Source organism: Vitis riparia, chromosome 14 (assembly GCF_004353265.1).
Source record: "Vitis riparia cultivar Riparia Gloire de Montpellier isolate 1030 chromosome 14, EGFV_Vit.rip_1.0, whole genome shotgun sequence".
In the NCBI taxonomy this organism is placed as follows: Eukaryota; Viridiplantae; Streptophyta; class Magnoliopsida; order Vitales; family Vitaceae; genus Vitis; species Vitis riparia.
Genome location: NC_048444.1, coordinates 27,034,859 through 27,059,252, shown reverse-complemented (window position 1 = coordinate 27,059,252; position 24,394 = coordinate 27,034,859). Strand labels below are relative to the sequence as shown.

At 35.2% G+C, this 24,394-nt stretch overlaps 5 protein-coding genes and 1 long non-coding RNA gene across 7 annotated transcripts; 1 reads left to right on the top strand and 5 right to left on the bottom strand.

Annotated features, from left to right (window-relative positions):
• Positions 1-771: 771 nt before the first annotated feature.
• Positions 772-1,736, bottom strand: LOC117931311 (uncharacterized GPI-anchored protein At3g06035-like). Of its 2 annotated transcripts, none has more exons than XM_034852259.1 (2): positions 1,560-1,736; positions 772-1,433 (listed from the first exon to the last, which is right to left on the bottom strand). In XM_034852259.1, exons 1-2 carry the CDS (start codon positions 1,645-1,647, stop codon positions 925-927), a joined length of 597 nt encoding a protein of 198 aa, XP_034708150.1. In that variant the 5' UTR covers positions 1,648-1,736; the 3' UTR covers positions 772-924. The 2 variants fall into 2 exon arrangements, with proteins under 2 accessions (XP_034708150.1, XP_034708151.1); XM_034852260.1 differs by having other exon boundaries at positions 772-1,427.
• A 1,169-nt stretch (positions 1,737-2,905) lies between these two features.
• LOC117931175 (glucose and ribitol dehydrogenase) lies at positions 2,906-4,245 on the top strand. The gene is given in 4 exon segments (XM_034852088.1): positions 2,906-3,186; positions 3,189-3,489; positions 3,579-3,937; positions 4,033-4,245. Coding segments are annotated over 4 exon segments (882 nt in total). The 5' UTR covers positions 2,906-2,987; the 3' UTR covers positions 4,056-4,245.
• A 558-nt stretch (positions 4,246-4,803) lies between these two features.
• On the bottom strand, positions 4,804-10,397 carry LOC117931246 (mevalonate kinase-like). The gene is made up of 5 exons (XM_034852176.1): positions 10,073-10,397; positions 8,623-8,866; positions 8,288-8,541; positions 7,064-7,477; positions 4,804-5,251 (listed from the first exon to the last, which is right to left on the bottom strand). The coding sequence occupies exons 1-5, from the start codon at positions 10,203-10,205 to the stop codon at positions 5,130-5,132; spliced, it is 1,167 nt and encodes a 388-aa protein (XP_034708067.1). The 5' UTR covers positions 10,206-10,397; the 3' UTR covers positions 4,804-5,129.
• A 2,972-nt stretch (positions 10,398-13,369) lies between these two features.
• On the bottom strand, positions 13,370-16,416 carry LOC117929770 (amidase 1). Its single transcript, XM_034850169.1, has 9 exons — positions 16,262-16,416; positions 15,727-15,879; positions 15,238-15,362; positions 14,995-15,120; positions 14,542-14,724; positions 14,311-14,458; positions 14,047-14,215; positions 13,807-13,941; positions 13,370-13,702 (listed from the first exon to the last, which is right to left on the bottom strand). The coding sequence occupies exons 1-9, from the start codon at positions 16,369-16,371 to the stop codon at positions 13,550-13,552; spliced, it is 1,302 nt and encodes a 433-aa protein (XP_034706060.1). The 5' UTR covers positions 16,372-16,416; the 3' UTR covers positions 13,370-13,549.
• A 1,162-nt stretch (positions 16,417-17,578) lies between these two features.
• Positions 17,579-23,415, bottom strand: LOC117929798. Its single transcript, XM_034850210.1, has 7 exons — positions 23,275-23,415; positions 21,867-21,961; positions 19,902-19,981; positions 19,754-19,809; positions 19,529-19,641; positions 18,038-18,099; positions 17,579-17,923 (listed from the first exon to the last, which is right to left on the bottom strand). The coding sequence occupies exons 1-7, from the start codon at positions 23,390-23,392 to the stop codon at positions 17,629-17,631; spliced, it is 819 nt and encodes a 272-aa protein (XP_034706101.1). The 5' UTR covers positions 23,393-23,415; the 3' UTR covers positions 17,579-17,628.
• On the bottom strand, positions 21,312-21,845 carry LOC117929799. Its single transcript, XR_004653808.1, has 2 exons — positions 21,625-21,845; positions 21,312-21,522 (listed from the first exon to the last, which is right to left on the bottom strand). It is a non-coding gene; the product is annotated as an uncharacterized LOC117929799 (long non-coding RNA).
• Positions 23,416-24,394: the final 979 nt, after the last annotated feature.

Here is a 24,394-nt window from a genome sequence, read left to right as displayed (position 1 = left end):
ATTAATATCTTAAAAATTAACAAATTAAATATCTTAAATTAATAAATTATACAATTTTATATATTATTTATATGTTATATAAGTTTATTATTTTAATATTATTAATTTATTAATAAATAAAATATTCATTTATAATATCTTCTATTTAGCAATTTATGTTTGTTGAAGTAATACTAGAATTTTAAATTTAAATATAAATAATTTATTATTTAAGTATATTTTCAAATTACAATTTATGAATTTAAATAAAAATTAACTAAAGCGGCAGTTGCCAACCACGGCTTTAGTTAAAAAATGAAACCGCGGTTGACAACTGCGGCTTTAGTACAAAAATAAAACCGCAGTTGCCAACTACAACTTTAGTACAAAAATAAAGTCGCAATTGCCAACTACGACTTTAGTTAAAAAATGAAGCCGTGTTTAGCAATTGCAGTTTTAATACAAAAATGAAACCACGTTTGCCAATTACGGTTTTAGTTCAAAAATAAAGTCGTGATTGCCAATTGCGGCTTTCATTAAAATGACGAAAAAAAATATTTTTTAATGACATAACGTCTATGTGGCATCAAAAAGGCCCATTTGAATATAAGTTTAAAAAAGTGATTAGATGTTACAATTTTTTGAAAAAATGGGCCATTTTGACCCAAAACTCCTACTCTTACTACTCTTACTTATACGGCCACCTATACACGTTTGTACGGGCTTTATGTTAAATCTTAGTTTTTTGAACCTTTAATCAACTGTCCAAATCCAAATTTTGCTATACTAGAATTCGCAATTCCATATATTGCCATTCATATGCATAAGAAATTAAGGGGGGAAAAACGCATTAACATTACACTGAAAACTGGTCATCAACCTAAAAACAAAGCTACAAAAACAAAAGATTAAATAACCAAACACAGCCCTAACACCCCATCAGTCTCAGTTGATCACCATACCAACAAATAATCCCAAAAGCAAAGCCACCAAGCAGGGGCTGAGCATCATCAAACCCAGCTCCATGGCAGCCCTGGAAGCCCCACTGAAGCTCCCTTCGATGCCATTGGTGCTGAGGACGGCCACCACCCAGTCGTCCTCTGACCCGACGCCGACGCCGGTGAACTTGCTGTCGTTGAGGTACCTGGAGTAGTGAGACTGGGTGAAGTTGGTGAGGACGAGGGTTGGGACCCTGTGGGGGACACAGACTTGCATGATGACACCGTCTCTGGTGTAGTTGATGTCGATTTTGCACTTCTTAAGGATGCTGGGGTAGTTGGCGAGCTGGAGCTGCGGGGTGGCGGGGACGGTAGCGGTGCAGGGCTGATGCTCTAATTCCCCGGCCAGCTCCTCCGCCAGGCACTCCGCCTTGTCGTTCTTGACCAGGGTCGAGAGGTTTCTGGCCGTTCTGTAGCTGTTGAGGCCTTGAAGAAGGTCGTCATCCTCAGCTGCATCTCAAGAAAGAAAAGAAAAAGACAAGAGTGAAATGAATACCATGACCCACACTTGACATTCTCAACCATAAATACAAAAAGGTCATACGAAAGAGAGAAGAAGATGAAATTAAAGAAATTAATTACCATCACAATGGACTGGAGTAGATGTGAAAAAAATGGAGAGAGCAACCAGAAAGAAGGAGAGGGTACTGAGTTGAAGAAGAGAAGCCATTGTTGAGCTCTAAAACCAGAGGAGAGAGAGAGAGAGGAGGAAGAAGAGGATCAATAGTTCTGGTTTGGGTTGTGGGTTTGCATGTGGGGGTAGAGAGAGTGAAAACGAGTGTGGGGGGTTGGTTAAATAGGGAGAAAATAGGAGAGAAGAAAGGGTTGAAGGTGTCAATTGGAAGAGCACTACATGTGGCCAACATGCAAAACTGCCTTAAGACCCACTTTTCTTGCTCTCCTTCCTCAGCCAAGTGTTCCCATCTCTGACTCTGTTAAACTCAACTTCTCATTAGGGTATGTTTGGTTGTCCGAGAAAGTTGTGAGAAAATGAGAGAGAAAAAGAAAATACAGAAGGTATATATTTAGTATTTACTATGTTTGATTATTAATTATTTTCAAAAACATGTTTTTTTTTTTTTTTTTTTGAGATTTGTTTGACTCTTTCCAAATATATTGAAAAAAAGAAAAAAAATTATTTTTAATAAATATTTAGAAACATTTCCAACAGGATGACAACATATATTTTAATTGTTTTTTTCAATATGTTTTAATTGTTTTTTTATTTTCAATCTTTAATATATATATATATATATATATATATATATATATATATATATATATATATAATATTTTTTATAAAAATAAATTATAAATATGTATAGTATTTATTTTTAATAAAATTTAATATTTTAAAATAAAAATATGAAAAAATAAAATAAATTGAAATAAGGGTCATCCCTCCCAAACTCCTGTATCGTTGCCATTAATTTTTGAAATTTATGTTTAAAAAATATAAATAACTATTTTTAAAAATTGTTTTTAAAAATTATCATAAGCACTATTTTTAAAAATCGTTTTTTACTAGAAATGTATAAAAGGAAAAGTCAAAATTCAAATCAATTAGAAAGATTTGATAGGAATTTTAGAAAACAAAATATAAAAATATATAATTTAATAAAATATGAAAATTTTAATCCAGAACAATTTTTTTCACAGTAAATTTAATTTAGTTTTTATTATAAAAAATAATAATTTAAGGGAAGCCCCATGAGCTCAGGCAAAGGGCCCATTTCGGAGGACGTGTCCGCCGCATGCGATCGACGCGACACGTAGACGCCAGGTCTGCCACGTATCCACACGCGCCGTTTCCACCTCACTATAAAGCCGAAAGCTTAGCTCCACCACCCCCATACCGCATAAATTTTCATGCTCTCTCGCATTCTCTCTTCATCGATACCACTCTCATCAATAGCTTGTGTCACTCACCTGAGATTGGAGTTTCCGCCTGTCCGTACAGGGTTACCAGCGACAAGAGATAACCCCAGAAGAGCACTGTTGCAGAGGACGATGGCTTCCGGCGGCGGCCAACAGTTTCCACCCCAGAGGCAGGGGAGGCAGCCAGGGAAGGAGCACGTGATGACCCCCACCCCGCAGTTTATCAACCCAGACTACAGGCCTGCCCACAAGCTCCAAGGCAAGGTGGCGCTGGTGACCGGCGGCGACTCTGGCATCGGCAGAGCCGTCTGCTACCTGTATGCGCTTGAGGGGCCACCGTGGCCTTCACGTACGTGAAGGCGCAGGAGGACAGGGACGCGCAGGAGACGCTGCAGATGATAAGGAAGGCGAAGAGGGACGATGCGAAGGAGCCGATAGCGATAGCTGCGGATCTGGGGTACGATGATAACTGCCGGAGGGTGGTGGAGGAGGTGGTGGCGGCGTACGGGAGGATAGACATTCTGGTGAACAACGCGGCGGAGCAGTACAAGTCGTGCTCGGTGGAGGAGATCGACGAGGAGAGGCTGGAGAGGGTGTTCAGAACCAACATCTTCTCTTACTTCCTCTTGACCAGGTCCATGAACTGCTATTTTCTTTCTGTGTTCCCAGGAATCAAACACACCCACTAACTGATGACCGTTATTTGGTGATGATATATATTAGGCATGCTCTGAAGTATATGCAGGAAGGGAGCAGCATCATAAACACCACCTCAATCAATGCATACAAAGGAAACAATAAACTGATAGAGTATACATCCACCAAAGGTGCCATTGTGGCTTTCATCAGATCACTGGCGCTGCAGCTTGCACCCAAAGGCATTAGGGTTAATGGTGTGGCCCCTGGACCCATCTGGACTCCACTCATACCAGCCTCCTTCAGTGAAGAGGAGTGTGCAAGGTTTGGGTCTGAAGTGCCTATGGGCAGGGCTGGCCAGCCATGTGAGGTTGCACCTTCATATGTCTTCTTGGCCTCCCATGCAGACTCCTCCTATATTTCTGGCCAAGTTCTCCACCCTAATGGTAAGTTTTTCTTTTAGGCTTTTAGAGATTTAAGCTTTTAAGATTTCAAGATGGGGTTTTGATGACTTTGTTTTGATGGGTTTTTGGTTTTGCAGGTGGGGTTGTGGTGAATGCTTGATGGGGTTTGCAAAAGGGAGAATTTTGTGTGTTCTTGGGGATTTGTGGATGAACAAGTCCTGGTATATAGAGATGGGTTTTGTTTGTAAGGAACTAGGGTTTTGATACTTTTGTGGCATGGGGAATATGATGTGTTTGATACATGAAATAAATGGAACTTTGGTTTGTGGCAAGAATTTGTCTGGTGAAGCTTTAGAATCTAACTTGGGAGACCTCCCATTAACCAGTGGGTTTAAAAGGCAGCAGTACCTTGGATATCTAACAGATTGATGAATGGAACATGTTCATCAGTGGCTTTTATTTGTGGTACATTTAATTGAAGATCATTTTTTGAGATGGGTCATATGCTTCTTATGAATTAATGATTTATTTTATTAAATATTTTAATAATTTAATAAAGAAGAAATCACAGAAACAATTTGAGCATCATCCAAAATTTTCCATTTGTCAAATTTTTTAAATTATTTTTTTCATAAAAGATTTATTTTTTGAGAACTATTTTATAACAATTGTTTTCGAATAACATTTCCAAGCAAACCCTATTAATTTTATATATTACATATACATAAAATTAATTTTAAAACCATTTTTATTTTGTATGATAAAAATTTATTTGTAAACTTAAAATATTTTTAATATTTTTAAATATATTTTAAAGATAATTTTTATGTCTAATATTTTATTTATTATGTGCCACCTACTGAAAATCAATGTTCGTCTTGACCAATGACCAACCGGACTACTTGGGGTTTCTTTCATTAATACTTTTTTGAGAACCATACATAACCTTGAAGCCAATACCTCAAAATAAAAGAGTAGATTTACTGCAAAGGAGAAAGGACTCGTTAAAAGCTTGCAGTGTGTGCTACAATTAAACTACAACCTTACAACATGAAGGAGGATCAGGCCATCATTAAGAATTCATACAGTCATTTTCTTTTATCATAATGTCCATGAACCAGGAAGAATGGTCATTCCTCCTTGACTTTAAAATTAATGTACACAGAAACACAACAGCATCAATGAAATATAGCTGTTACAAGCTTACTGTGCTTCATTGCTTCCTCTGAGAAAATCAGGATGAACAACTACCAAAGCAAATCTCAACACCATTCCCGCCGATTCCAGCGATAAGACATTGGAATTCACATGACTCCAACGCAGCTATTACTTTATTAACAACCGTTCCTGATAGCACTTGTATCATGTAGTCAAGGGGAACAAATGAAGAAAGAGAAAGAGAAAGAGAGAGAGAATGACATTTAGAAACATGAAATATTGGTTTGTATGACTACAGCCACATTGAAGCTGAGAAAATAACATGTTTCTGTGGCCATATATGGATTGTCAAACTTAATTTGTTCGACTGCTGCCTAGTTTCATTTTCCTGTCATTATTCTGAATTGTAACATATATGAGATTGTCCCTACAGCCAAGCAAATTGTTTCTGAAAGAGCTTTCAGTCATGTGCACTTGCATGAGGGCAAAAAATGATGAGGGTTATCTGTTCTAGGCAAAATCTGTCTAAATCTACCATGATTGCTCCTGTTTACTACCAGCAGCTTGAGCTCTGTTCAAATTGTTTCTACTTGAAAGACCCATTTATAAAAATCTTAGACCAGCTCTAAATCAAGCCCTCTCAACTATTTGAGTCTGCCCACATGAAGCTATTTAGCTACTTTTCTTATCTAATCCTCAGCACCGGAGTCACATTCCTTGGGGATTTCCATTTTACAACCAAGTCTAAGCTTCTTGAAATGACAAACCAAATGACCCACTCATCACCCTTCTCTTACCCCATCTCTAGCTAGATTCAATTCCTTAGGATTGTCAAGCAGTTTGCTATTATGGTCCTTTCAAGTTCTTACACTCCCAACTAAAGCCAAGTACAGATCCATTCATCAAATATTTGCATTAACCAGGTAAGTTCTGTGGGCACGCAACCAAAAAATTCTGTTTGTCTCAATTTAAACAAGGATTCCGACTCATTATTCTAATTTTCTCCTAGTTCTAGGTAAAGTTTTGAGCTCTATGCTAAGGATTTTATTCATCTGCAAAGTAGTAGCCCCAAAACAAATCAAACTAGATGCATGAAACTTCATTTATAGCATAATATTAGGCACATATGGCAAACCTATTCAATGAAGCAACCTGCCTCTGTAAGAATCAAAATTGTACATACGAGGTACCAAGGCAAATAAAGGGGAAAATCACATATATTTTCAGAAACAATTAATGCCTCCAAACAATAGTTGTCAACTTGCATATAGTAATCAATTTCCAATATTTCTGTATGGTGTACCATAAAAGAAATTTCGTTATAAAACAGATATATATTGCAACAATGAGGGACAAAGCTATAAATAAACAATTTCATAGAAGATATAATGTTTGAAAAGGCAAAAACATATATTGAATCGTATTATTTGGATGCACACATTAATGACATTTCATTGCATTAATTCATTATAAAATCCATAAAGGTAAACCTACTAACTTTTACTTATGCTTTCTAGTTTCAACTGGTTTATAACTAGCTAATAATATAACAAAGGTTCCAAGCAGTCTGCAACCAATTCACCAAAAGGAATACACATGCAAGTATAAATTAATGCTTCCATGCACTATTATTACAGAAACCAAGTCTCAAAACCTTGTAAAGGAAATGTCAAACCACTCCTCACTGGATGCAACATGAGTTAGATGTTTTTAACTTTTATTACAGAAAGCAAGCCTCAAAATCTTAAATTACCTTATAAATAATTCTACTCTTCTTTTTAAATGTTCAAAAGTAAATTCTCTTATAACTATTAAATGGAAAAATCTGTGTGCGTCATGTATGTATCCTATCGTATATCGCATGTCTTTTCTACAAATATGCCCCTAACTAATATTTAATCATGGAATTCATTATAGAATATAAAAGCATGCAATGGGAAAAGATTGAAATTAAGGGTGCCATCACAAGAATGATACCACCAAATATAAACAGAATTTGAAAATGGATACGGGTTGGCAATAGCGTCAAAACACAGCCTCCACCCCCAGCTCCTGTCAGCTTCGAAGCCAACTTGTATTTCAATGTTGTTCGAAGCACAGTTTCTATGGAAGCATGGCTGACCCCCATACATTGGAGCAAACCTTGATTCATTTCCATCAACTCTCCTAGCTTCTCTTCCTTCTCAGTTATGGAGAGCTCATCAGGAGCTGGAGACTGAATGATAGTGGACAATTCCTCGCTGATAAAGTCAACTGCGTTAAACACAGCTTTCATGGCATTTGGATGCCTTAAGGTCCTCTCTGAGACACCAGCAACTAATGCTTTTGTGTTCCTCCCAACTTTTGTGTTGGTAACAAGCATTTTGAGTGGCATATTGGAGGATAAGCGCGTCAAACTACCTGACTTGAACTTGATCATGTTGCCTGTTTCATAAACCTTTTTTATCACATAAATATTTAAAAAGAAGCAACCGCCTAGGATTTTCAAGATAAAAAAAACTACATATTCTTTGGTTAATAAAATAAAAGCATCTTATTGCGCTGAATGAAAGATCCAGATATTGACATTTCTTTTTTTTATTCTTGTTATATCATTCTCTGCACAAGACAATGTGTGCATGTGGATTGGTGTGTGACAAGGAAAGAGGTGACAAATTGCTTTGGAATTTTTAAAGCTTCTAAAACATTTTTTTTTTTCTTTTTAATAACCGAGGAATCTTTCATGGCCAAGCCCTTAAAACTCTCCATGGGGACCCAAACCTTGGGTGCTGACTGCCTTGCACAATTAGCACCAGTTAAATTCAAGGTATTATCAATGATTGAATTCGAACCCAGGACCATGTCAAACATATGCTACATGACCTAGTGTTATCGTATAAATTTCACCAGCTCACAAATTACATAAGTACATCAGAAACAAATTCCAAGGATTTGGAATTCCTAAATTATTGGAGGGAAATCCTAAATTATTAGAGAGAATTCCACGACAGCAACACAGACATCCTTTTCCACAAAATGCACTGCATTTGTAAGTTTTTCTCAAAATACTTGCCATTTTTTATAAACCACCATTCTTTCAACTCTTTCACTATGAAAGCTTATTAAATTCCAACTTGTTCCAGACATCAAATAGCGGCCAGATCCTAGTCGGGAAAAAGAGGGAGACTGATTGTACATAAAATGTTGAAAGACAACAATTATAAATTTATCTACACTATCAGAAAGATTCCTTACCAAATGTGCTAACTGAATTGTCAATTCCAGATGGCTTTCCATGAATTATCTTTTCACCTTCAAAGGCCCATTTGTTTACCAATTCAAGCTCATTCTCCCCAAATACCGACCAACCTTGGTGGCTAAAATCTAGACTTGCAGAATCTGACAATGCAAGCAGGGCAGCTGAGAGTGAGACACAGAATGAGGCAGATGAACCCAAGCCTGAACCAAGTGGAAGCTCAGAAGTGATGACCACTGTAGCAGGCTTAAACCTGAGACATAAGGAACCAAATCAGAAAAGCAAACAATAACAGGGGAATAGTTGACAATAGAAACTAATAATAAGGGAATACCCTTGGATACAGGTGTACAGCCAGAGAAAGGCGGACACTCCAGAAGCAAGTCCAATTTTTGCCTCTGGAATGTTCTGTTCTATAAGTAGAGCTGCAATCAATTTAATGAACTCTGGAGTGCATGTTGTAGGCGTCAACGAGAAGGGACAACCTACTTCTTGTAGTACTTCTTTGATTCTTTCAATTGACCATGAAAATTCCAATGCCATATCCTTGAGATGGAGTTTTAAGGTATGATCATCGTCTATTAAAAAATACTAATTAGAGGTACAGTCAACAGAAAACCAAGAAGAAATGAACAAAACCATATCAGGAAAAAGAGAACATACTATATCAGATCCATATCCGACTGATCATCATTTGATAATTGGCATCAATTTTTTTTTTAACAAATGTAATAGTCTGAAATATATTGAACATAAGTAAAAGAATAACATTTCTACAATCCACTCTGACCACAAACATTAGCACAAAATCTTAAAATGCATTTTTTTTTCTTATCATCTATTTTGGCAAAAACAAATCAATGCAATCTTGAAAAATTTACTGCAGTGATTTTTCTTTTCTTTTCTTTTTTTACAAAAAATAGTAGCTTAGAGAAAAAAAAAATCAGAGCAAAAATGTTTTCAAATAAAACCATTAATACAAAACCTGAACAATGTCCTCTCAATCATAATTTGCAGCAAATCCCAATCAATCCAATGCAAAATTTCATCTATGCAAAAGTTAGCTCATGGATAAAGATTCAAACAATGGAAACCTCAATATTGAAAAGATTTACTTGCCTACATCTTTTTGAGCAACCAAACAGATCATTATCATCACAGTTTCCATCATCATCGATCACTCTCCTAATTCTTACCGAAAGAAGGAAAAGAAACGGGTTTCTTCTGATCATCATTTCAACAAAAATCAATTGGAGCTCCCAAACCCTCTTTTCCCAGGAGACACAAATAATTAATCACTCTTCATCATCATTAATCACCCTACTAAACCGATAATTTCTACCAAACCAAATTAATTAGAGCTTCCAAACCCGTCTTTTTCATAGACATACAAAAAAATAACAAAGACGATATTTAAAACTTTTCTCTTTTTCCATTTCCCACACTTTCTGAGCAATCAAACACAGCGCCACTAATCCATCTCCTATTACCAACAAAAAACAGTTATAGATTCAAACAAAACTCGTGCAAGAAAGGACACAAAAGGGCGTTGGATTCACCGGAACGACTTATAACCAATCAATGACCCAATATTAAAAGATCCACCGTCTTCCTTTCCCACATTTGTCTGAATCATCACAATTAGAAAAAAGAAAAAGGAGGAAAAATTCAACGGAATATAAAAAAATTCACTTTCTTTCCCTTTTCCCATATTTTCTGAGCAACCAAACAACCATGATCATAACTCTAAAAACAAAAGGAGAAAAAAAGATTGACGGGTGCACCAGAAATGCTATGAAATCGAAGAGAAACGTGGGTGTAGAGATTGATAGAAGCGGCCACCGCCGCGGATCCGTGGACGACGGCATGTTCGCCAGCGAGGATGATCTTCCCGGGAGCTCGAGCTCTGACCTCCATTCTAGTTGGAACTTTGGGAGAAACGAATTGAAGTGATGGAGATTCGTGGGTGTGGATTGGAATTTGTATTTACGAATATTTGATGGGTGATTGGATCACACCGCTGGAAGTTAGAGCTGGGAATGGGAGAGACAGTGACGGAGAAGAGACACATATGCTTGACTTCGTTTGTTTTAGGCCCTTTGGGTGTTAACACTCCCTGACACTCCCCCCACTTGAGGTGGTGGCGCGTGGAATTCTTTGATGGCATTGTCACCACAAATTTTCAAACCTATACTTACCCAAGTCGATTTTTCATGATTTTTCTTCATTTTATATAAATTTAATCACGAGTTTCTAAAAATAGTACATAAATTGATACTAAATGTGTGCGCGCCAGTGAGTGGAGCGTGGGTTTAGAGTTCACAAGCCGGAAATAATTCAAAGCTTCAACCTTGAGTACATGTCTATATATTTGGTTTGAAGCTTTGAGTGAACACTATTATGGCACTCTCCATTCTCATACTCTTACCCACCTTCATCGTGAACCACGGGCTTGTTGGTGGGCCCATTTCTAAGTCCACTCAATTTGGGGGTGATCACAAAATTGGACCTTTTTGATCATTTTTTGTGAGAATGATGGATTGCTTTGACAATGGGCCGGCATGGGCTTGACCTCTCTTTGGTGAAGTATTTGGATAGTTGGGTTTACATTGAAAGATAATTTTGGTCATAGTCCTAGTGAAGAAAGATGTTTTTGGCACTTGAAAAAAAATGTATTTCTTCTTATTTTTATAAACGTGTTTTAAAGTCAAAAAATTCTTTGAGTTTGACATAGACCATACTATACCAATTATCATTGTTGGTCTTTGAGAAAAAAAAATGCGATTTTGACAATAAGAAGCTTCATTGGCTATAACAAGGATGTATGTTACATCCACGAACCCTACTGACTAAGACATGGACGTTGTATTGGATGGAAGGGTGAATATGATATCTCCCCACCTCATATCATTTGAGGCCACAACGAGGGTATCATGGTGCAAGAAGGATGAAAGTAATATCCCTATCATACCAAACATGAATACCATATGTAGTGTTTCATATTACCTACGGAATGAATGTGAAAGAGCCATATATGGAGGGTTTTCACAACACACTATCGAGGTCTTTTCTTGAGGGCGTAGACCCAATAAAGAAGTAAAACTATTGTTGACTGGTGGGACATGTGCACCACTGCAACTCTAAACCCAACAATATTAGGTGGAGAGTGGGGCTATGATAAAATGGTATTGATATTCGATTGGAAGTGTGTCAGCGATGACGCTAGGCTCCAAGGGGGACGGAATGTAGTGTCTCACATCGCTTGAGGAGTGGATGATGAAGAACCATATATGGAGGGTTTTCACAACACACTATCAAGGCCTTTTCTTGAGGGTGTAGGTCTAATAAAAAAGTAAAACCAAACCAGACAATATCGGGTGGAGAGTGAGGTATTGACACCATAAGTCACAATAAAGATGTCATATTGCATAAAGCAATAGGTTTGATATTCCTAGTCACTTCAAATCTTTGAGAAAAGAAGTTTTACACACTTATACACCCTTCAAAATGTTTTAAAACATTGCAAACTTGATTATGGGATCCTCAAGAATCCCTAACTTACCTAATGTTATCACATTTTTATATTCACTTAATTGCAACCTTCTTCGTATATGTATGCTCTTATTAATTCTATAGCTACACATGAGAGTTATAGGATTAAGACCCGATTAAAATCAATTTTTAAGAAATCAATTTTTTTTTTTAAAAAAAAAAGGAAAAAAAGAAAAATAAGTTATGACTCAAATAAAACCGAATATGAAAGTTAGGAAAATTTTATTTTTTCATGTTTAATAAAATTTTTACAATGTTAACATTTCCTTTAAAAAAATTATAATTTGGACTTCGATTTCAACTTCCAACTAAAACAAGAAATAAAAAGCTATGGTAGAGGAAGCCTAAAAATATCATAATGGGTTGAATTTGTAATTATAAATGAAAAATGTGTCATTTATATCTTATATTAATTAATATGAAAGAAATTAAAGAGATTGAATTATCTTGAATTTGTGAAAGGTTTTAAACTTTACGAGTATTTTGACCCACTTATATAATTTCATACAAACTTATTTGTGAAACTTTGAGTTCTACCATTATTTTGTGAAGACTTTTTTTAGAGATGTCTTTAAAAATATTTTTATTTATTTTGATTTTGTAAAAACAGAAATTATAAATTTAATTTATATAATGTAAACTAAATTTAATTCACCTCATATTAAAAATAAAAATAATTTTTAGTTACAAATAAATTAAAAATAAAAAGTTTTTAATAAAATATTAATATTAATAATAAAATAAAATTATAAATTATATTTTTTTTATAAATATTATAAAAATATAGATATTAACATTAATTGATTTATTTTGTTAAAAATAAAGAATAATTCTTCAAAATTAATAATTAATAATACTATTATATTTTAAATGAATATAGAAAGTAAAACAAATAATATTTAATTTTTTAAGAAATAAATGAGCCAAAATTTTCATTATAAACTTACATTTATTACTCAATTATCAAGATGACATTTTCAATTATTTTATTTTATTTATAATTAATCAATTTGTTCTTTGAATGTTAAATTATTCTTAAAAATCACAATATTTATTAAAAATTTTAAAATATTAATTATGTCCATTATTTTTCATAGTGATTATATCCATATATTTTTTTTGAGTTTGAAATTATTTTTTAAAATTATTAAACTTATTAATACATTTAATACAAAGTCTCACTTGATTTGAAATTCATTTTCTCTAATAAAAAAAATTGGAAGAACAATTTTTTATTTTACTTTGTTTTTTAAAATTGTTTTTAAAGAATAACAACCAAATAGTGGTATTATTATTTAGAAAAAAAATCCTCAAGGATTTTTTTTAAATGAAAATAAAAAATTATTTCAAACTATCTACAATTTAAATTTTTTTTAAATAAAAATAAAAATAAAAATAAAAATAATTATTTTAAACCTTATATATGATATTATAGACAATTTTTTTTTTTTCATTTCCATTTTTACTTAACATTGAAATGGAAAAAAAATTATCATTCCGACCTTACATTCCTACCAAATTCATTTCTATTCAAGAGGGAATAGGATCAAACAAAATATTCATTTCCATTCCTCATTCCTGTGTACCAAACACACCCCATATGTGTGAATAGAGAGAAATGCAAAGCACAAGACATGCAAAACAGAGCCTTGTTATTCAAGTTGGTACTAGAGTTTAGAACTGAATAGTACAAAGAGATTCAATTGAGCTCAGTAACTTGTTTTCTCTGCTACTTCAACCTGTTCTTTGATACTGCCATAAAGGGTCTGAACAAGATTGAGTAGAAAGCCATCAGAACCATGTTTTGCCAACAAGGAAACTGCCACAGGAAGATTGTCATACAGCCCCAGTGGTATGCTCACCTGTGGATTGAACCATTTCCCAAAAATGAATAAAAAATTTCCCAAATGACTGATGATAATCAAGGAAAAGATAAGATCACAATGGGAGAGAAAGAGAGGATCACCTGGCAAAAACCAGACACCCCAGCAATGGACAGCAAGCTAAAAGCCCTGGCACGAAAACTTTCAAGTGTAGTAGGGTCTGTTTGCAGCTTTGGTGGAGGCCCAGGTACCGTTGGCAGCACAAGGACACCAGAATCCTAAGATTAATGCAGGCAAAGGTGAATTCATGGAGAAATGGTGTCTTCTATTTTGTTGGTATAGCTGCTTGTGTGAGTTTTGGGAGAGAGAGATGGAGAGAGTACCCCAAGAAGATCAGTAAGAGCCGAGCGAAATTCAGTCTTCAGAGACTGGCAGACATCAATTTTTTCATCTGTTGTCCCTAGGGCTTCGCATACTCTTTCTCTGATTCCAGGCCCTAAATCAGGTTGAACTTCACGGACCCATTCTCCATGGTTATTCTTGAACTCATACCTATGCTTCAAGATCATCAACAGCACTCCAATTATCATTCAAGCACATTGTTGAATCCACTAAGAATCCAACAGAAAAGGGTTCAGGATCTGTACCTTTGAAGCAACCTCATGGCGGTTGAAAGGGCTGCCAAGGATGGTATATTGTACTCTTGTGTTTGATTTTCTTTACTCATAAAAGGCTTCAAACTTGTAACTTTGTCCTCTACATAGTCCCCAAGGCTTACATGCTTGACAATATCACCTGCACTAGTAAATACAGAAAGTGTCATCTCACTCCATGATAATGAAATCTAGAGTTTTGTAGTATATAGTCAAACTACTTACTCCCAAATAGCTTCTCCACTGATTTGACAAGAACTTGAGTTACTCGATCAATTGGAATGCTGAGGAGGCGGAAACAATCTTCAGGAATGATAATCTGACTAGGTTTGACGGGATTAACATCAGGGAATGGCAGCAAGACATGTCCAACTCTGTTCAAGATCTCAGGATCCCTAGCAAACCATCCTGGGAGTGAACTTGGGGTCAAAGAAATGAGATCAAAATTGAAAGAGTGCTACAAGTTTAGGAGCTCATAATTCATGAAACATTAGACTAAACACAACACACATTACCTTCCAGAAAAGTAAAATAAGGGAAAATTTTCATGAGAATTCAGCTACATGTTCAGCTTCATAGCAGAAAGATGTTTGAAATGTCGCATTGGTTGTCATTCAGACAATTTAATTGGAGAAAATCAGGCAGAAGGTATTAAGTCATTATATTGTTGGTTCTTACCTACAGTATCAAAACTTTGTGCCATAGGAATGACTCCTGTAGTAGAAACAACACCATGTGAAGGCCGGATGCCAAAGATTCCACAGTATGATGCAGGGACTCTTATGCTTCCTCCAGTGTCAGTACCTGTAATGGAGGAAAAACTCTGGTTCAACTAATTAACATCATAAAAAGAATTGCTCAGAAGTTCTCCAAGATTTAAGAAAAATAAAAAAGAAAAAAAAACGAAAACTAAAAGCTTACCTAGGGAGAAATCCACAAGCATTGCACCAACTGCAACAGCAGATCCACTAGAAGATCCTCCAGGTACCCGATCCGGTGCCTGTGGATTTGTGGGTGTGCCATAATGCTTGTTTTCTCCATTTATACTGCCAAAAAATAGTCATTTCTGCCACATTATTCAAAAAAATATGCCCTGAATTTTCAAGAGACCTTTATGTGTAGATGAAAAACCAGGTGACAGCCTTAAACCATTTGAAAAGCATTTGGAAATCAGCTGAGATTGAATTGATTTGACTTTTTATTGGATAGCATTCAAATGCACTGGTTCATCAAGAAGAGTATAGCAATTTCTAAAATGGATCCATGACAAAAAATTTGAGCTGATATTCGTTCCCGAGTTCCAAAATTGATAAGCCTTCAAATTTCATCACAACTATAGGCATCTCATGCAACAAGATTTAATCCTTTAAGCCAAATGAGCAAAATTCAAATTGGGTTCTGCACTCTAACCTGTATGCCATTTCATCCATGACAGTCTTACCAACACATGTGGCACCTCCTTTTAGAACAGCCAAAACCGACGGAGCCGTCAACATGGCTGCCTGATGAGTCCTTGCCCAATCAGGATTCCCAAACCCAGTCACATATCCATCCACATCAAATCTGTTCCAAAATTTCCCCAAAAATGAAATAGAGAAAAATCACTTGAAGTATGTAAAAACAATTTGGATAAAACCCAGTTGCTGAAACTGATCAATGAGTTGAAACACATAAGAACAAGTATTACAGACTCTACAAATTTCAAATTCTCAAAGGGGAAGGAGGAAAATCATTTGAATTATGATCATGTGTGTAATCCTAAAAGAGAATATAGATAAAACCCAGTTTCTGAAATTGATGAATGAGTACGGAACACAGAGAAACAGTACTTGTATGCAGATTTTCTATGTGCCCACATAGGAGAAGAGTGATATTATGAGTTTAATCAAAGAAATTGACTGAATCAGATTACAGATTGGAATGAGAGTTGTGTGGAGGAACTCACATGTCTTTAACTGCAAAGGTGAGGCCATTTAAGGGAAGTTCATGGGAAGAAGAGCTTGGTTGTAGAATGAATCTCTCCATGAAAGCTCCATAGTCGGAGGCTTTTGCCATCTCTCTGCTACTGTTCTTTCACTAGCTCTTCAGTCAGTTCCGTTTGTTATCAGCCTTGGACCCTTGGTCCGGTAATTGTGGTCCAATGGCCGTTCTACCCCTATGATTCTTGGTAATTATGGTGTTCTTATGAGTGTGCTTGCCAGTTTTCTACAAGGGGATAGGGGCATTTGGGTACTTTGATTGGCCAATACTTGATTCCTCCGAGAAGGGTGGGGATTGGATGAAGGAGAAGGTGTAAGGACCCTTGTGCCCTTTATCATTAGGATGTTGAGTTGGCAACATATGGCCCTGACTCCTAAGAAGCATATGGAGGGCAAAATGGGAAAGAAATGGAACATTTTTAGATTTGACGAGTTACCCACCAACCAAATCACTCCACGTCACCTTAATGAAATCCATGTCATGAATTTACAAATTATTTATAGCACTATACTTTTGGGGGAAAATGCTGACAACATTTAAAAAAAAAAACTACAAATAACTCAAAATTATTCTAAAAAGTAACATATTTTTAAAAAATATATGAAAAAATTTAATAATAGTGTTAAAAAAAGGCTTCTTCCTTTTTTTTTTTTTTTTATAAAGAATAGAATGCCAAAAATTCCGAGGCTAGGTTACATTGGATTGATTGGATATAATAGGATAAGAAATATATATATTATTTTCAATTAGATGTGATATTCTTAAATATTATATTTAATGGATATGAAATTTTAAGGTAATATATCCAATTAGATATGTTATATTATATTTATATTTAGTTTATAAAATAAATAATAAATAAAATAAAATATTTATTATTTTTTAATATCTAATATCAATTTATAATAAAAATTATATTATCTTCCAATATTTTCTATTAAAAATATGAAATTTCTCATGTTTAATGATATTCATAATTAAAATATTTAAAATACTATATAAAAGGGGATTAAAAAAAAAAGGTGAATTTATCATATCACATATTTTATTAACTTATCTTATTTCATTACTATTCATGCATCGAATAGGATCCGATGATATGTTATCCCCTCTCTTATCTATCTTATGTTATATCCAACCGAGTCACCGACCAAACACCACCTAACCAAACATGACCTTACATTCTAGGATGTGAATACTTGTAAATGTGACCCAATGCAGACATAAATTTGGGATACACAGAGTCATTAGCAGATGGGATGGGGAAGGAATCCTACAAGGGAAGTTCACAAAAGAAAATCAGACCAACTTCCACATTAGCAAGGAAATGTTTCAATCAGTGCCATCAGAGTCATAGTCAAACAAGTACAAATAAGGAACAACATGTGTGTGTCCATTCTGTTCTTCTACACCCTCTGTGGTTGCCATAGGGTTGGTCCAACCCAACTGCTGCAGATAAACTTCATCATAGGCTTCAATGTTTAAACCTGATGCAAGAAATAGTTCCACCTCGTTTACGAATCGGTCTGTTCTTCCTGTTAGGAAAGGCCTAGCTGCATCAGAGACTGAAGCTTTGAACTCTTCTTGTTTTCTTTCAGGTGTAATTGTCTGACCTTTTTGCTCGGTTCTAGAACAATTTAGAGTCGGGGTAAGTTCATCCATGCCAAACATTGAAAAAATGATTATAAAGCTCAAACTGTATTCTAATTGCTGTTGGATGAACAAAACTAATGAATGTTACCTTTTGATGACTGAGTCAAGCACACCAAGGATGTGATGCACAATAATGTCAACATCTTCCTCCTACAAATAAGACGGAGACGGAAATAAGTTTAGCACTTGTGCATGGATTTTGCTATATAAAAGGAGCATTTAGGTTATGACTTTTAAAATTATCACTAGTACATTATGTAAATGTTATGATTCTACATGCAAAGATTTCAGCATTATAGCTTATGATATTGGAATCAATTTCATCCTTGTTCAAACATCTGGACATTTGGACAAGACATACTGTAGAAAACTTGGCACTAGGACTGGAACTGGGTTGATGTTGATGAAGCTTTTCAAAATGGCAAGATCAGAGCAAGATCTGGAAATTTATAGGCTCCTTCAGTTGAGCAGGAAATGGAAGTCTTCAGAAAAGGAGGTATTTGTGCTATTGGATCAGATGTGTGTCAGCTGAGATATCTTGTGCTGCAAAATGATGGTAATACGGCTTTGTGAAACCATTTCACTGGTCCATTTTGGGCTAATATCAAAGAGAGACTCAATTAGTATATGTGGCATACAAACATAAACTGAAATATATTCTGAAATCCATTTCAGTGGGATGGCAACAAGAAACTGAAGTTATGCTGAATTTCTCAGAAATATACTTCAATGTAGTTGACATTCTAACTTAAATACACGTCAAACTCCATATATTGGTGCTTACACAATCAGATCTAGACCAATACAACATATGGTATTCACAAAAGAAAACAGAACATTATCCTCATTTGAAACTGATTTATCAACAGTTTTATAAGGCTTCATTTGGCAACCATACCTTCAAGTGTAGTGCTTTAGGAAAAAAAAAAAAAGGCTGCATAAAGAATATGTTCCTATTTATCAAGTTAAAAAAAATTGAAATTCTGAAGCCTCTACTTGAAAGCTCTTCTGCAAAAGCATCCCACTTCTAATTTGACTAAAAAGAGTTTTCAACTCTAGTCATCTTCTGTTTTAGACTTTTTTGATTGTGCAACCAAACAACCTATAAATCTCTTAACAGTTAAAAAGAACTTCTACACAATCCAAAAAGCTATGCCAAAGGGCTCAATTGGTGAGCTTGCTTAGCTAGATGAGCCTCTTCCCACAAAAAGTAGATGACCACGCATTTGGATGTTCAAGGAAATAGAATTGTCCTATCCTATCTTAGAGGGCATTGATGTGCCAAATCCACCCGCAGAAAATGAAATCATCAAAGAAGGTAGAGTCAACACCAAAAAAGATGGCCCCAAAAAAAAAAAAAAAAAATGATATGATGCATTTTGGGAAATCTTAATACTGAACATGTGCCATTATCTCTGACATGGATTCCATTTTAATCTTTCTAGAGGATTGATTTGAATGATTGAAACCTATCATGACAATGAAGTGATTCAGTTTCCATGGGACATCCACCAACATCAAATATCATGGGAAAAGGAAATGAAACACAGGGGAATAATAAACTGATGACTACATTAACCTGTATTAGAGCTTGAATCTCCCTTCTTAACCAAGCCTGCAGCCACTGATTTGGCTGACGATACTTATGGAACTTCCAATACCGCGACACATTGAATTTATCATTTAAGATACCTGTTTTAACACATAATTAACTGAAAACGCGTATAGATAATAGTAGGTTTTTCAAGAAATAACTGAAAGGAAAGAGTGAACCAATGAAGCAAATTGATGTGTGACATGATACCTGGTTCAGTGTAGTAGCACTGTAATCTATACTTGTGAGCTTTTGAAAAGGAAAAACTGTGGATGTCATGAAAGAATATATAGAAAATCATGATATCTCATAAAATATGAAAGGAAAGTCAAAGAAAAGAACCCAAAAGACTCAATACCTTTTCCCAAAATCCTGGTTAATGTAATGTTGTTGAAAAGAACTCCCATCATATCCATGTACAATAGAAAAATTTTCAGTCTGCAAATTGATCAGAGCAATGTCAGATTGACTTTTTTTTTTTTTTTTTTGATATATAAACACACAGAAAAAATATATTAAGAAAAAAGGCGCTTAAAAGGCAACCCAAAGCATACAAGAAGTATACAAGAAACGCCAAAAGGCAAGAACAAAAAGAAGCAAAAACTCACCAGCCCTCATCTAGAACCCAACCGATCAAAAAAGTTGATTAAAGGTAAAGGTCCTACATCTAAACAAGACTTAGACCAAGACCAAAGATTACAAACCAACGAAAGTTTCATCATTTGAATCGAAATATCCTTATTAACAAAAGCTATCTTGTTTCTTTCCTTCCAAACTGTCCAAAAGAAACAAAGAGGAGCTGCCATCCAAGCCTTTCTATGCTTCTTGCCCACAAAGGAACCATGCCAGCCTAGAAGAGTATCTCTAGCCGACAGCGGAAGGACCCACGTCACACCAAACAGAGCAAAAACAAGCTCCCACAAAACCCTTGCCTTGGAGCAATGGATAAGAATGTGATTAATCACCTTGGAGCAATAACTAAACAAAATAAATATATTAAAAGTGCAATCTAAAGGTGCAACAAAGTACATAGGCTGTATACAAAAGAAGCCTAGAAAGCAAAGCAAAAAAGAAAGGGGAACAAAAAACCATCCACCTCTTCAAGGAGATCTTAACCGGTCTATAAAATCTAACATAGTTAAGGAACCACCATCAATGTAAATCCTAATCAACATCAAGAGATTACATAGAAAAGAGAACCATAGCGCATGAACAATTCCTTGCTTTCAAAACATCTCTGGTTCCTCTCTTTCCATAATGTCCAAAATACACATGAGGGAATAATCCTCCAAACTTTCTTCCATTTCTTATCCATGAAGGAGCTATGCCACCCTAATAGGGTTTCTTTTGCTGAACATGGTATCACCCATATGTCAAATTGACTTCACCAAGATGGACCAAGGGCTCAAAAGGAAAAATGAAAATAAATAGGACTTATTGATTTAACTAATGGAAAGATCTATCCACAATTCCATATCATTTAATCTTTTTAGTTCTTATTAGGATATCTTTTATTTTTGTTTAAGGATCCATTAAGAGAAACAGCCTCAACTTAGAAGAAATTCTGAATATGGGTGTCTTTGATAAAGGAGATAGCCTCCTCAACAGCAGTAGAGAAGTTATGCTCATAGAGAAGAGGAAAATCATAATTTGAGAAATTAATGTCCTCCAAGATTTTAGCTAGTATCTAAAGCCCTCCAGTGTTCTTAACCTCCATAAGACATGGCTGTAAGAACCACTTCAATCTTATTGACAAAATGATGAAATGAGAGCAATCAAACACCAATTGATTATGCAACAGTTCAATATTTCATAATCCTTACATTGAACCTTTTTTGTTTGCAGTTCATTTAACTATTTGTTTTTATAACAAGGAAAAAGCAAACCCCTGATAGTTGAGCTTGAAAAGTTTGTAATGCAGACTGCAGCAGTTAGCAGCTAAAATTCATCTGACCCTCCATGCTCTCCATCTGGCTAAACTAAAGAGAAAAACAACTCTATCAGAGACAAGGCACTAATACTAAGGCCCATTGAAGCCTCCTTGAACATATCCACATATCTCTCTTTCTCAATGTCAGTACCTAGCCAATAATTGGATTCCTAACACATCATCCTTATGATAACCCTTGAACATACACCTGAGTCCCTGATATCATCTGAAGTTATAAGAGACAGTTCTCGTGGGGGTTACTTATTGATATGCTGTCAAGAAAGGGAAGCTGACAACTTGGAAATCCATCATCAACAATACAATATCACATTCACAAACAAGGTAAGTGACAGGAAATGAAAGAAGTAGAAGAATGATGTGACTAAATCAAACCTTGCATAAAGGACATTTTATAGTGGAAGACAAGCGACAATGTTTACTGGCAACCACTTTGGTCCAACGTACAATGCAATCATAGCAAAATTTATCTGCAACACAAGAATGGTAAGACTAAAGCTTGACCAATTGCAAACAAAAGAACCTGCAAAACAACAAACATGTTATAGTACTTGTCTCCCACCCTATCTTTACACTCTCAGTTGCTCAAGATCAAGCAAGATGTCAAACAGGTCAAATATTCAACAAGTCCATCTTAGACCCAAAAGGAAAAGAGAGAAAAAATGCTCAACCATGTGGCTAATCAGGTTTTCTGAATAGATAAAACTTCAAATATAGTTTGAAGGAAGTGAGAAGTGTAAACAATTAAAATCCATGCAGTTATTTATAAACAGTGCAGGCTTGGAGCTTATTCATTCTTCAAACCAGCAAAGCAAATGACGAATATGAAAATTTCACTAATCAATAGTAAAATCTATGTTGTATTGGACAAAGGTTGGAAGAGCATGTGCTACAATCATATGATTTACTTTTCCGTTTGTTACCAAATTGAGTAGCGCAGCAGCAAAATGTAGTTATGCAACTCTTGCTTGGGGATAATTTTTCAAATTCTACGAGGGCAGACTGAAGAATATCCTCACTAAACAAATTTGATAGGCATCTTCATGCTAATGGCTATGTGACTGAAATTAAGCTGTTAAATTGTCAGGGAATGTCAAGGGGGGTCTGTTTGGTCCAGGGCTCAAAAAGAAACATATGAAAATGGCTCTCATTTCTGAAATGAACACAACAAACTTTGAGATTGATTTGTATACTTTTGCTTCAGGTTTCTTGATCAGAAAATCGAAATGGCAATGTAAAAACCTATCAGAGTATGGGTCATTTTCCAAGAAATTATTTGAGAAACAGTCTTCATAAGAAGAGCTGCAAAGTGTGTTTCCTATGTGATTTCCATTTTCCATTTTTGAAATTGGAAAACAGTTTTTATTTTGAAAACCAATCAACCCCTAAAGTTGATTGTTCATAACCAAATCATACAAACACATCATTTTCAGAATCATTGTTCTTTCTAATGGGCAAGACAATCCTTAAACATATCAAATCAATCTCAACAAAAGCAAAACAATCAATCTGTTTAAATCAAATAATTGAACAAAAAAGGGGTTCTTCACCATCATTTGCAGAAGCTCACTGAGCAAAAAATCAAAACACCCAGAGTCGGTGAGAAAAAACACAGGAAACGAAATAAACTAAATCTTGAATCGACCCAGTTGGGGTGAGCCTTTCTTTGTGTGGAAACCATAATATTCAAGACTTTTCTTTCAGTTTTATTCTCGGCAAACAAACAGAAGGTGGGTCAGAGTAAAGCATGAAAACACCAGGAGGCAGGAGAAGAAGAACGTACGGAAACATTGATCCAAATAGGAGTCCTTAACTACAGGCCCGAGACAGATGGGACACGGGTTTGGACCCTCTGAGGAGGAATCGTTGCAACTGGTATCCTTGCTCTGGTTCATCATCATTCCAGTCAGCTTCAAACCCTCCATCAAAATTTTATGTGAAGGTTTTATTTTTTTTCTATTTTATTCATTTTATATATTAAATAATTGTAAAGAAAAATATTAAATTTAATTATATCATATAAAATTTTATTTTTTCTACAGAAAATAAACTTATTCATTTTTGTTGGTTTTTATTTATTTTGAAGTGTTATGTCATATAGCAAATATAGTTTGATCAAGATTGAAAAACATTTAAGTTGAGTTAGATTTGGGTTACTCACCTAGAATTCTGAGGTCTGATTGATTAGGTTTAAATTTGAATGTTTATTATTCAAATCGAATGGAGGAAGTTTATTTTGAAAAATGAAGAGATCAAGTGCCTAATGGAAAGACCACTCGTCTCCAATTGAAATATGAAAGTATGGTGCAATGGATGTGCATCAGAATGGTGAGTGTCAACACCTTAACTCTTTCAAAGGGTGATAATAGAATGCGGACGTTAATGGCTATGCCACACTAAGGACGAGACATGGAGCCTTATACATGGTCAAGATCTATTGGTGAGCCTTGTTAGCATTGATGGATGAACGTAATGTCACAAGTTTGGTGCAACTCATAAGTGCAATATACTGTAGTACAAGACATGAGATGTCTGTTTCAAATGGAAGAAATCAACAAGGTTGGCATGTGTGGGGCAATAATGCAATCAAAAGGTTACGGGATACCAATAGCATGACAACTCGAGGCATAAGAGCGTACCATCTTGAAACGGTGGAAGCCCAAACACAAGGCTGTTGACACATCAAGGAAATAACATATAGCATGGGATGTTACAAAGCATCTAACATAGGACAAACACAGTGAATTGAGAAGCTTGTTGACAAATGACACAATCTAAGCAAATCTATGCAATGTTGAGATATATAGTATGTAGTGGTGAAATCCTATTTAAAAATGGTAAGAACAAAAGAATTTTGGGGATATATTTTGTGCCTATAACAATAAGCTACTAATTTTGAAGTA